The sequence below is a fragment of the Eutrigla gurnardus genome (genome assembly GCF_963514095.1).
Source record: "Eutrigla gurnardus genome assembly, chromosome: 3".
In the NCBI taxonomy this organism is placed as follows: Eukaryota; Metazoa; Chordata; class Actinopteri; order Perciformes; family Triglidae; genus Eutrigla; species Eutrigla gurnardus.
This window is the reverse complement of record NC_139917.1, coordinates 12,037,900-12,051,737: the sequence shown is the minus strand read 5'-3', so window position 1 is coordinate 12,051,737 and position 13,838 is coordinate 12,037,900. Positions and strand designations below refer to the sequence as shown.

Here is a 13,838-nt window from a genome sequence, read left to right as displayed (position 1 = left end):
CTCAGTGTAGGTGAAGTGTGGAAGTCAGTCATGTCCATTAGCTTGATGTTTATCTGACACAATATGCTGATGAATGGCAAACCAAAGTTAACAGTATTCACATGCTGTAGAGGCTCTACTCAACTTGGTATACAGTATTTGAAAGCCAGAATGGTGGCTTTGCATTATGCATCCAGCCACTTGGAAAGCATAAAAGCTAATAAGAAATATCATATCCACGAATGATTTGCAAAAATGTGTTAATCCCCTAAATTATTAGTTGGGGTTGTATTGGGTTCTACACACAGTTCTAAAACTAAGACCCATAAGCCAATGCTGAAGTGCCTTAAACTTGTATTCTTTCTACTGGCCATCAGGGGGCGACTCCTCTGTTACAAATAAGTCTGATTGCATAGTCAATGACAAAATTACCCTATTCTCAGTTTGTGAACATAAATGTATGGTTTCTATCGCTAACTTGAAGTCTACTTCAGCATGATGTACATTTAGTAAATCATGGTCCCATTTTGAGTTAAATAGACACCAAAGCAGGGTATACTTCTTATACACAGTCTCTTTCTGCCTCCCCTCTCTACTTGCAACGCATTGGGTGCACATGCATCCACCCAGACAATTCTCACAGAATTAGAAAAAGAGAAATTTCTTAATAAAATACACGTGAAAATAACAAAAACCACGATCCAAGGCTTTACATGACAGACCTGGCATAACCTTACCCAGAAAACCCAACACTTTGGCGGGACCCGTGTGGTGAGGGCAAAATCCAGATTTCTATTGTGCACTCTGCCAGATTACAGCCAAGTGATGAATGACCCCAGTGCATTCTGGGTAAGATGCGGCCCTTTAGCTTTCCACACCTGGAATGAGGCTAAAGATAGCGGCTCTGATACCCTTGAGGGTGAACCAACTCGGGCATTTGAAAACGCACGCAGCTCTTTTAGAACTTCTTCCACCCAGGACGCCGTCACCTGCCATTAGTCAATAATGTCACCTGATCTATTTATATCTAGGTCTGTCATTACCTCCCAGCGTATCTTCTTCCACCACCGTTTGCGAGCTTCTCCATCTGGTGCGTCATTAAAGAAACAGACCTCACGGTTTAAAATATTAGCATTGGCTCGCGGCGCATTTAGCAGCAGTTCGACAGCCATTATGAAAACACCAAATGAAGTTGGGTTTGTATTTTACCGCTACCCTGAGTATACCATCCCAATGAGCCTGTCTTTGTTCTCATGTAAAGCTTGACAGATTTTATTCTCATTTGTATCAAATAGCTTCTACAACTGACAACGGTCCTCTCCTTCCCAGGATAGCAGCACTCGACCCATCTGATGTTGCTTCGACCCCGGTCCAAAACAAAGAGCAGCACGAAGAGGAGCACGCGATAGCCATGTCCAACCTGCCGCCCAGCTCAGCAGAGGAGTCGGCCAATCCCGGACCAGGTCCAGACTCCTCACAAGACCTCAGGACTTCCATCCTCTAGGGGACCCAGCTGTTTAGTCTGTTCCTGCTGTATCTAAATAAAACCCCCAAAAGCCACTTTCCAATCCCAATTCACCCATTCACCCAATCACCTTAATTCTCGAAGCAACCCAACAGACTGCCTTGGATCCTGACTGTAATAATATGTAACACATTTGTATTTGGTGTTTATGACTGCATCGTCTGTGTGAACGTGTGGAAGAAGGAGTGTGCATTAACAGGTGATCACACTTGATGGAATGAGTGAACAGGAAGAGCATGTTTTAAATAGAAATACTCTGCGTGCATGGAAGAGATTGTGTGTGTGTAAATGGGATAAAAAAACAAATATTCTGATTCTAGTTTGATGTGAGCTCTTTAGACTAAAATAGCTCAGAAACATTTTTCATACTGACCACATGCTGTATATACAAAGCGATGTGAAAGAGGGGCAGTGGGTATGAGCGATTTCTCCGTTTTATCAGTAATTCACAAAGTGCTTTGGCGGTACCAGAGAGTGCCACATCCGCACAATCTCATTAGAACGAACTCTAGCCAACAAGAAAAAAAGTTTAAAACTTGATTTGATTGTTTGTTTGTTTTTTGGTTCTACGCAACTCCTGAACTTTGTATTGTAGTTTGTGATTTAAACCAATAAAAAAAGATAATGTTGAATTTGTGCGTGGATTTTTCTGCACTCGTGTATGAACATCATGATCACTCAAGCACACTAATCATCACATTAAATGGAACAGTCTTGCACATACGCTTTCAAGCATTTCCCTCGGACACCTGATCGTCATCCGCATATAACGAAACGTCATCATGTTGTTGGACCAAGCTAACTAGTGTGACTGCTTTCTCACAGTTGCTTCTTTAATTTTGCGAGTGACAAACACACACACACACACACACACACACACACACACACACACACACACACACACACACACACACACACACAGACTGGCGTCATTTGGGTTATGATCATGAGGCCTATGAATGAGTATTTGAAAATTCACTTGAACCCTCAAGTGTGTCCGTGTGTAGCCTACTGTGCACTGTATCTGTGCTATTGTGTGTGAGAGAGTGTGCTTACATGAGCTCCAGGGAGGTCTGGTCATGCGCTCGGCAGCTATTTAAGCCAAGGGAGGGCAATGGGCCGACTCTTGGGGGGCTACACTTCTGCAGAAAGAGAGGAGCAGCATGCACAGTCAGAGGTAGGGGAAATACACAGCACTGATGATTTTTTCCCCTCACATAATGAACTGTAGCAATGCAATTAGTTTTAATAATGTGCTAATAATGTCAATGATTTGCTTCTGCACCCTTTGCAAACAAAGTGGATATGAGATTCATCCAATTAAGTTATTGGCAGAATTAAAGAAATGAAATCAAGTTTAATTTCAAACGAGGATATTGTAGGATGACAGGAGTATTGTGGTTGACTATTGTGAATTCAGTATCTCTGTAAAAGTGCAACATTTGTAAAACACTTTGGAAACTTTGCATCAGTAGTTGTTATCACTGTTTTTGTTTAAAAAAAATAATTGCTCCTGCCAAACTATTATTTCCTCCTTGGTTCAATCCTCATCAACAAGCTTCAAAAGACGAGCAAATCTAACCACAAAAAAAGGTTGGAGCGAACCATCGCTCGCCGTCTGTTGATGAAAGCATTTCTGAACTTGGAAGAGTTGAAAGCTAATGGCTTTGTGAATTATGAATAATGACTCGCACCGCCTGCAGGGGCGTGTAAGAAGTGAAGTTTCGGAATAATGTTAAGACAATTGGCTTTAACAAGAGAACACATACCGAAGTGAGTTGTTCTTGAGCTTAATTGAAGTGTGTGTCGGCGGCGGATTGAGTGTTTTTTTTTTTGTCTTCATCTTACCAAACGGGCGCCGAGAGAGGCTCCTGCCCCTTACAACCCTGAACACGATAAGTGCTTTAGAAGAACATGGATGGATGTAAAACGAAAAAAAAAATGTCTCTACTCTCCTTTCTGTTTCTTAAATTCCTACCCCACTTTATTCCTGGCTCACTCTCCCATCTAACCTACACCCTTTTCTCTCTTGATTCTGGCAGCATGTGGAGAGAGGTTCTCCTGGTGTTGACCCTGGGTGTCACCCTAACGCTGGCCCAGTTTCCCCGAGAGTGCGTCACCCCCGCGGGGCTTCAGAGCGGCCAGTGCTGCCCGTCTCCTACGGGTGTGGCGGGGGACGAGTGTGGCTCCAGCACAGGAAGGGGACAGTGCGTGGCCATCGCGGCGGATAACCGGCGCCACGGACCCCAGTACCCGTATGCAGGCCGTGACGACAGAGAGAGATGGCCGCTGAGATTCTTCAACCGCACCTGCCAGTGTAACGGGAACTTCAGTGGCTACAACTGTGGGCAGTGTCGACACGGGATGACTGGACCCAACTGTGACCAGAGGATCTCTGTGGGTAAGACAATGGAGGCTCTTTCTTTCTTTTTTCTGAATGTACCCTTTAAGATCTCAGTGGGATGCAAAGATGCAGGAAATACATCAGTCAGGGGAATGAGGGCAACATTTATTGTTCAGGAAAGTGTTAATTTTTAATAACGTTTTCCTCATCTCCTCTCTCCCTTCGTTCCTCCCACACCTCTACAACCCTCCCTCTTCCTGCTCTCCCCCATCTTCCTCCTCCCCGTTAACCTCGCTCCAGTCAGGAGGAATATCATGCAGATGAGCACGGGTGAGAAGCGGGCATTCGTGAACGCTTTGGACCAAGCTAAGAGGACTGTCCACCCCGACCTGGTCATCTGTACACGGCGGTACATACAAAACCACATCTATTGCATTATTCCAATCTTTGTGTTTGGGCTTGATTATGAGATATTGGAGGGATTGATCTTAATTCATCCAGTCTCTAGTCTTGTATCAGGACTGTGGAGCAGACAGCCCAGTTTTGCCCAAAGGCCTGCAGGCTCAGTCTAGCTGAGTTTGACAGTTGAAAGCTCTGTGATATAGCCACGGGTGAACCCATGCTGTGTTTGTAAAACTTATCATTGAAATCTGAAATTTCTCGTGGCAACGCTCTGCTTAAGCAGCAGGTGGCTGTGCAAATGATCAGTTTAAGGAGTAAAGGGATTTATAATCTTCTAAGTAACAGTGCATAAATCTGTGAATGACCTCCTTCCAAGTCAGTTGAGGATTATAGTAGATTAATTTTTAAGCAACTCTCAGCTGCAGGTAGTAGAACCCTTTTAGCCTCCTAATAAAACAAATTGAATTCTTCTTGAATTAACGGGCGCTCCCAGGATCTCAGCCACGGGCCTTATATTTGAAGCCAAGTCCCCGTCGGCTGCTGCACACAGACATAAAATGTACATGCAGTGTCTTCCAATTCAACAAGGCATATATTTTCCCGCACCAACTCAATTAATAGTTCGGAGACTGTTTCTGCTTTGAAAAACAAGAGGAAAAAAAACCCTCAAGGTGACATTCATCCTGCTGCTGCTCTCATCTGTAGATACCAGGAGGTGTTTGGACCCGATGGCAACACCCCGCAGTTCGAGAACATCACCGTTTACAACTATTTTGTGTGGAGCCACTACTACTCTGTCAGTAAAACCTACCTGGGCCCCGGCCAGACCAGCTTCGGGGGTGTAGACTTCTCCCACGAGGGCCCGGGTTTTGTCACCTGGCACCGTTTTCATCTGCTGCAACTGGAGAGAGACATGCAGGTGAGAAGAGGGGAGGGGGGGTGGAGGGGGGGGGGGGGGGGGGGGCAGGAGAGGTGGCTTTTGGGCTGATGGAGAGATGAAGGAAGTGAGGATGGGAGAAAGGATGATAAGGGGAGGAAGGAAAAGGAGTGTGGGGAATTTGAAGAGATGGAGAGGGAGCGGAAAGCTGTCCTGGAGGAGAAAGGGGGAGCAGGGAGGGGGGAGGACAGACGGAGGTAAGAGAGAATTATACCGAGGTGGGAAATGGTGAGGAGAAGAAAAAATAGCAGCACTGAAAGTACAAGGTCAGTGGATAACAAGAAAGGAAGGAGATTCAACAGCATCCATTACACAATAAAAAACAATATTTGACTTCATTCCATCTATGCAGGACATGCTGGGCGACCCGACCTTCGCCCTGCCCTACTGGAACTTCGCCATCGGCGGCAGCGAGTGTGACATCTGCACCGATGAGCTGCTCGGAGCCAGGAGCTCCTTTGACATGAACTCCATCAGCTCCAACTCCGTGTTCTCCCAGTGGAGGGTGATCTGTGAGAGCGTGGAGGACTACGACACCTTGGGCACCATCTGCAACAGTAAGGCGCCTCCACGTTCTCATCCCAACTCAACCCTTCTCTTTCTGGACGGCACGCGGCCGCAGTAAGAGCTGCAGGAGAGCAGCGTTGACATACAGTGGAGCCACAGCTGCATCAGAAAAGAGGGCAAAGAGCTCGTAAAGAGAGCATGTAGAACATAAGCTGCTATAAATAATACCTCACTGCTGTTGTGCCACATCGATGTTGCACTCTTTTACCACAGTTTGTCTGAAACTACTCCGACTTGTTAAACTACTTCCTACTTTGTCTTAAATGCACTGGAATTTGAAACGTTTTTTTTTTTTTTTTTGCCTGATTTCACTTCCGACGGGTCAAGCGATTTACAGCACTGTGAGTAAGACTTTACGTGATCAGATTTGCAGGGATTGGATCTTATTCCACACCGGCACCAGATTTGAACCGTAAATCACTCCCTTTTTTTTCAAATACACCTAATTCATGCAATCCCCCCCTCTGGTATTGTGGAATAATAGAAAAATGTCGATCCTATATTTGCATGGCGCTCTAGTACAAACACATTAAATGGGGGGAGTCCTTTTGAATGATTACATATGTATAAGAAAAATGGAATTGGGTAACAGGTGGAACATGTGAGTGGCTAACGTGTGAGCGATCTGTCTCATTAATCCCCTTGGAGAGTCATGACAGGCCTGGTATTTCCTGCGTCAACAAGCAACATCTCCTTAAATGGGTTAGGGGGGGTTGCCTCATTTGTGCATGCGCTTGTTGAAGACAGGAATCTAGCAGTCTACTGATTCCTTTGATCTGAGGGAATAATCTTCAAACAGACAGACAACTCAGTTATGTAGCCTTCTGTTTATGTGCTTGTGTGTGTGTGTGTGTGTGTGTGTGTGTGTGTGGGGGGGGGGGGGGGGGGGGAGTACAAAAAAAGAAGCAAGAACGAGATCATGCATGCAAGAAGGGGGGGAAATAGTTCCGTTCAGTCACGGAGCTCCCACTCACTACTGCTGTTGACTTTTGGTGAATAATTTAAAAAAGAAAAAAAAACTGCCATCCTGTCATGTTTAAGACTGATCAAACGAGTCGAGTCTGCATCAGAAAGTAGTTCAATAATACAACATTTCTAAACATATTTGCTTTCATTTCCGTCGGGACCAATGGCCTGAATCTGAACAACAATGCCCCGCTAATTACCACCTCGTGGTTGTGTGCCGCCGCCAATCCAGTCACGTTGCAGTTTACAAAATACCATCACTTAATCATTTCATTAAAATTAGGATATGACTTCTTGAGATTTGGCCAAAGATTTGACCACCAAATTCCAATCAATGAAGTTTCTACCAAATGCGAAGAAATGTACTCAAGGTGTTCCTGAGATATCACGAGAATGGGAAGGATGTGAGGTCATAGTGACCTTGACCTTTGACCACAAAATTCTATTCAGTTCAAACCTGCGCCCAAGTGGCTGTTTGTGACAGAGTTGAAGAAATTCCTTCGGGACGTTCCTGAGATACGAGAATGGATGTCATTGTTGAAGTTTAACGGTAACTATATTGCTCTCGAGTTAGATGCTATCACCTCTGAGCTCGGTTGTGTCCTCGTCACCCAGGCACAGAGAGCAGTCCCATCAGGAGGAACCCGGCGGGCAACGTGGCCCGGCCCATGGTGCAGAGGCTGCCAGAGCCTCAGGACGTGCTGGACTGTCTGGAGCTCAACGCCTTCGACACTCCGCCTTACTACTCCACCTCCTCCGAGAGCTTCAGGAACACCATTGAAGGTCAGAATTAAATCCTCCAATAGACCAGAGGATATTGGCTTCAGTCATACAGCTATTGGAGTGACTGCACAGAGCACAAAGCCAGAAACACACACACACACTACACCCCCCACTAACATGCACATATGGTCAGCTCCAAAACAACATTTGCTCTTCCTAATTTTGGTATAACAGTACTTTCATTTTGTTGTGTCTGTATTTTCTAGGCTACAGCGCCCCCCAGGGAATGTACGACCCAGTGATCCGCAGCCTCCACAACTTGGCCCACCTCTTCCTCAACGGGACGGGCGGACAGACTCACCTCTCGCCCAACGACCCCATCTTTGTCCTGCTGCACACGTTCACCGATGCCATCTTCGACGAGTGGCTCAGCAGGCACCAGCCAGGTACACGGACTAGACCGCAGATACAGAAACTCAGTCAGAAGGAAGAGTAGACCATATAGGTCTGGTTTTCTCATCCTGCAGGTGAGGTAGTTTACCCCGAGGAGAACGCTCCTATTGGGCACAACCGGAGATTCAACATGGTTCCTTTCTGGCCTCCTGTGACCAACGCTGAGATGTTTGTCGCCGCCCCAGAAAACCTGGGATACTCCTATGAGGTCCAGTGGCCAGGTAGGTAGCAGCACACACACATGCACACACACACACACACACACACACACACACACACACACACACACACACACACACACACACACACACACACACATCCCCCGAACCCACTGACCCCTCATGACCGTCCTCTCCTGTCCCATAGCTCGTGCCTACACCGTGTCTGAGATCATCACCATAGCCATTGTTGCGGTGGTGCTGGTGGTGGCGGTGGTGGGTGGCGTCATCGGTTGCGCTGCACGGTCCCGCTCCTACCGCTCAGCCGAGGCCCTGGAGCCCCTACTGGGAGAGACTTTCCGACGCTACTCAGAGGACGAACGGAGGTTGGACAAATCACAGTCCGTTGTTTAAATCCGCTGCCCCTTTAGAGAGGCCTTAACGTTTCATGTGGTTGTTTTTTTTTATTCCCCTACTGCTTCTAATAAAGTTGAACTGGTATTAAACCCAGAGTCTGCGTCTGTGTCAATGCATTTGCTTTAAATTGCAGGGGCCAGCAGAAGTGATCAGACCAGAGGTCAGACTGCTGGTGCAGCTCAGTTTATAATGAGTGGGCAGATTACTGCTGGTAGGAAGACAATATAGGGGACTATTTCTCCTCTATAGTGTCTCTTTTCCAGCTCCCAATGACATGGTGCTAATGTATGCATACAAACAACTGTAAGATGAACAGCAAGTACCCTATTAGGGTTGATGTTTGCTCCCCCATTCATTCTGCCTTCAATCTGGGCCTACTGCTGTGTGGATAGCATGTAGCTGTAGTGTCGGCCAATAACACTCTACAGTGTTTGCAGGCGCAAATTTGTTTGTTTGAAGCCCGAGGCTAACCCTCAAACGCTTACATGTAACGTTGCTACTCACCGAGTAGTCAGATCAAGTCCATGTCCTCATAACAGCACACACAGCGCCCTCATGTGGCCACAACACATTACTGCCACATTACTGTAAGAGATGAGTCAACATACATTTAGTCATGTACTTTTCAGCCCCGCAATCAAAGTATTTGACTCATATATTGCACATTAAGCGCAAAATACCGTGTTGCATGCAGGGGAAAGAGTAAGAGAAAGGAAAACTGAAGTAAGACTAAGGATTTGGATAACAAGCTGATGTGATTGTATCCTTGTAAAAGTCTTCCAGTTTACAACTTTAAACTCCCGATGGACTGTTGATCCAGCAGAAACTGTTGATCCAGCAGAAATGCCACAGTGAAGCTGCTATTTTGAAGACACTTGTAACAGCGGTGAAATAGAGGAACAAGGCCGGAGATCCCTTGTGTCCACCTTTACCTCGACATAATTCAGTGGCATGTTCAGCATTCCTTTTTTATTGAAGTAGATGATGTCCTGTGCAGGAAACTCATCAAGAAAAGAGGAGTGAAGGTTTGTGAAAACCTTTTTTGCAACAGTGGGTCTTAGTGTATACCAGTATCACCACTTAATTATTCCACATAGTCCAGAGATTATTAGGCACTGATGATTAAGTCTCTAAAAAATTAGTTTCTGAAATACTCAAACCAACAAACCAGAGGTAAGAATTAACGTAGTAAAAATACTTGTTTTTTACTTCCTCACATTTTCAAAACAGGCTTCTTACTTTAGTTTGAATGCATTTGTGGGGAATTATCGATTACTTATAGATTCAGTTTACCTTGCAAAAAAACAGGCAGTAGAACTATCATTCATAGGGATACTTTTTACTTTATACTTTGAGTGCATTTCAGAGCCTGTACTTTTTCACTTTTACTTGAGTAAATAAGTTGAATCAGTAATTTTACCAGTCACACGTATCTGTACTCCTACTACTAGCATGGAATGTCTGTACTTTTGACATCTCTGCCAACAACCACATCACGTTGAAGGACACATCAACCACTTCTAGGACCCACTCTGACTTCAACCGTTCACCATGACCATGACTACATGCCTAAATGCAATGTGTTGCTGCCACAGGATTGGCTGATTAGATACTTTCTTAAGAAACACTTGAAGTGATGTACTTATGGTCTTTGAGTGTATTTTTTTGTGTCTCAACGGCATCAATTGAACAGGTGAAAAGGTCCGAATGAACACCTTGATGATCAGTTGGCTCCTGATGCCGCCACAGAAACCATTAAATCACACAGTGAAACATTTACAGACATGACTGGCACACAGTAACTTCAAAGACATTTTTTCTGGGGACCCAATTTAAAAAAAATGGCAAACCATAGCAACCAAAATCACAATAGGCCATATCTATAAATCGTAGAATCACCTAATCACCTTATTTGTGTTTAAATTAACCTTTTCGATTTTTACTGCCGTTTTGATAAATTGGCTAGGTTTTATGATTTTAATTAAAAACATACACATTCACGCTCCCTCATGTGGCTCAAAGGTGTATTGCAGATTAAATAAAAAACAAATTAATTAGGCTACTTTACTTTAGGAATGACCACAGCATTACTTTTTAACCCCCACCCAAAATGAAGCTATGATGCAGTTTGGAGTGTGTTTGTCTACAATCAGTCAGGAATAGTTAGTAGACCAAATGAATGAGTGCATTTCACAGCTGTGGGTTTAAGGGCAGTGGGCGGTAGCCACCATTGAGTGGTAGCTATGTCCTCATTTAGGGGCCCGAGCTGCAGTGTAAAGTACCTTTCATTATCTAAAGTTACCCAGAGATTGGAAATATTGGGAGGTACCAATGTTGTTGTTCAGTATTATAAGTTTTAACAAATTAAGAAATTAAACTTCTCACACAAGAAACAAATTAATCAAACTAAACACATTGAGAAATCTTCAGCAGTTTTGAAACTCAGAACCAGATGATGCAGCATTATTTCCTGCTTCGGGCTATATCACTGAATACAACAGCATGGCATACGCACACACGCTTCCCTGCACCACATTTCCCATCAGTCCAGCTCATTTGCTTGTGACAGTCAAAACTTATATTGGGAAATGACGTGGGACTGGTGGCTCTTACATTTATAACTGCAATTTACTGTAACTGCTGTAGACCTCCAGTATGTACAGTAGTCTTCGGTCTGGATAGCTTTGAACTCACTTTAAGGAAAGTTACATTCTGAGACTCAGCACTGGACTGAATTGCTTAGGAATGGCATTTTTGCAGCGCATGCTGGTATCTTGAATTAGAATCTCATGGGAGTGGATGGATAGAAGATTTTTTTTTTTTTTTGGATCCACCATCGGTTGGCTGTCCTGTCTGTACCAGCAGGTTACACTGACAGCAAAAAGACAATCCTGTGGATTCATCAATATGGGTAGATGTGACAGTCGAACACAGAACAATCATTTGGCCACTGCTCCCCTTCCCAGAGAGAGAGGGGGGGGGGGGGGTTCATTAGTGCCTTTCATGACAAGTGTGCTCTCGTAGAAGTCCTCTTATTCTCAGCCGCAGAAAAATACATTAGTTTTGCAGCCACAGTGGATTTTTTACACAATGGAAAAGAAAGTAAGAAGGGCCAAGTGGTGGAAAAGGTCCTGAAGCATGTGGCCTGCTGGCATATTCCTCATAAATGTTTGAGGGGAAGGGAATTTGAGCCTTGCTGTGAAAAGCAGCAGATCAGTTTTCTTGCTTAATGAAAGAGAAAAAAAGGAAGATGTCAGTGCATCTGCCGCCCCCCAAGACTCCCACAAGAGTTGTATGGAAATTGATATAGATTTGGTTTTAGATGTGAAACAAGTAGCAGATATAACAGTTTTATATTTCACAAAAGAAGAACCATTATATTGTTGCAAACGTTCCGGTTAAATGCAGAAAAAAAGCATTCAGCCATTTCTCCATCTTAAAACCCTCTTCACGCCAGCCCGGAGGCAATGCAATTGTTCATCTGGAGAAGGATAAAGCAGCCTGCGATGGCGGGGTTTCAATAAAGCTTGCAATGTGAACAGATGGCTTTGATTAATGTGCAGGCTCCAGACAGGATCTCCCTAGATGCCTCCTATTTCCTAAATGAGACATTTGTGTGCAAATGTATTGTTTGTCAAGTTGTCAGAAGTAAGTCGAGCAATAAAAGTTCTGTGTTAAAAGGAAAAACATGAAATGGCGCAGGTCTTCCTCGGACTCTGCTTGAGAACGTCTCTGTCCCGACTTGAGACAAATATCTTCTGCATCTTCTAGAGGTTGCACTTCTCAAACTAACCCTCGCTGCTGCACATTTACTCATAAACTGTACAATTTTTGACCTACTTTACTGATTTGTGTATTCACCTCCGACTGTATTTATTTGATACATTTAGTTCCATGTTACTTAATATTTATGATACAATATAATATTACTGACACAAAATATAATCAACAAATATAATGAATTCACAAACTAGCCAGCAGTATAAATCATAATAAAATAGCCCAACATTTATCAGCTGCAACACTTAAGTGAGGTAATGCAACAATTATTAAGGTCCAATAATATAAAATACATTATTCTTAAATTCTTCATAATGAGTACCTTTACCAGGTACTTGAAGTATTTTCGATTGTTGCTACTCTAACTTACTTTCACCACTGCCTCTCCTGTTAGCGCTGCCCTGTCATTCCATGATTAACTGCTCAAAACACTCTTGACTAAACTGGAGTGATTTGGAATATGCATTCTTGTTTGACAGAGAGAGAGAGAGAGAGAGAGAGAGGGAGAGAGAGAGAGAGAGAGAGAGAGAGAGAGAGAGAGAGAGAGAGAGAGAGAGAGAGAGAGACCACGACAATAAAACCCCCCATGGAAAAATTCAGTTCATTGGTTTGGAAATAGATGCAAAAATATGAAAGGAAAAAAGAAGAAAGCATCTCTCCTTAAAAACGTAACTGTGGGCACAGACGTCCTCATTAAACAGTTGAGGAATCTGAGATTATCCCAAAGAATTCTTTTCTTTCTGGTCTGCGTCTGTAGGATTTGGAAGTCAAACAATGTGTTATCCACAAGCTTATCTGACTCAGCGTTATTCCAGAGAGGCAGCGAAGAGCATCGAGAAAAAGATTTTGACCATATTTAAGGTGGCTGCTCGTTCCACTGCAACATTCTACACAGAGATACAACAGGAAGGAAGGAAGGAAGCACAACAACAGAAGTGAACTACAAAAAAAAGTTTTGTTTACCAAACTCTAACAAATGAACATTTAATACTCACAGTACATTCAGTAACACAATGTTATACAAGGAGGACTACTGACAATAACCAAATATCATAAATCACTGAAGTGAGCATAAATATCACAGTATAAATACATATAAAACACAAGGTTTCTAAATTAAGATTGCACTATATCAACACCTCCTAAAAGACAACTGATAGCTACAGATTATGAAAACAGTGATAAATAACAAATTGGTAAATAAAGCGCACTGATATGATAAGTATTACATATATGAAATACATTATTCAAGCAGCCATGACACACTTTTAATGGTCAGAATAGAACAAAGAGTAAAAGCAGAACGGTCTTACGAAGCAAACGTCCTAAAAGCTTATTGCCATACAAAAGATTGGCAGAAGCACTTGGCATGTTTTGGGTCTGAGGAGTTGATCACAGTAGAAGACGGGACTAGTAAATACATGTGACACTGGGCCTCATTCACTAATATGTGCCTAGAAATGTGATGCCATGCACACAAAATTACCGTCGGATTCTTAACTTCTTGCCACCAAAGAATCGTTCTGAATTGACAGACTGGTGCCCTAAGAGGTTTATGGTGGAGAAAGCAGTGAGATTGTTTTAAAA

General features: G+C 43.7%; 1 protein-coding gene across 1 annotated transcript; it reads left to right on the top strand.

Moving 5' to 3' along the window:
- Positions 1 to 2,638: 2,638 nt before the first annotated feature.
- On the top strand, positions 2,639 to 8,527 carry tyrp1b (tyrosinase-related protein 1b). Its single transcript, XM_084005361.1, has 9 exons — positions 2,639 to 2,681; positions 3,547 to 3,905; positions 4,149 to 4,257; positions 4,956 to 5,169; positions 5,540 to 5,744; positions 7,336 to 7,503; positions 7,710 to 7,889; positions 7,971 to 8,117; positions 8,263 to 8,527. The coding sequence occupies exons 1-9, from the start codon at positions 2,668 to 2,670 to the stop codon at positions 8,466 to 8,468; spliced, it is 1,602 nt and encodes a 533-aa protein (XP_083861487.1). The 5' UTR covers positions 2,639 to 2,667; the 3' UTR covers positions 8,469 to 8,527.
- The last annotated feature ends 5,311 nt before the right edge of the window (positions 8,528 to 13,838 follow it).

What these genes read in the sequence shown, in the direction of transcription:
- tyrp1b (XM_084005361.1), top strand. An exon ending in CTGGTCATCTGTACACGGCG is followed by an intron (nt 4,258 to 4,955) that starts GTACATACAAAA and finishes TCTCATCTGTAG; the next exon opens with ATACCAGGAGGTGTTTGGAC. An exon ending in CTTCAGGAACACCATTGAAG is followed by an intron (nt 7,504 to 7,709) that starts GTCAGAATTAAA and finishes TGTATTTTCTAG; the next exon opens with GCTACAGCGCCCCCCAGGGA.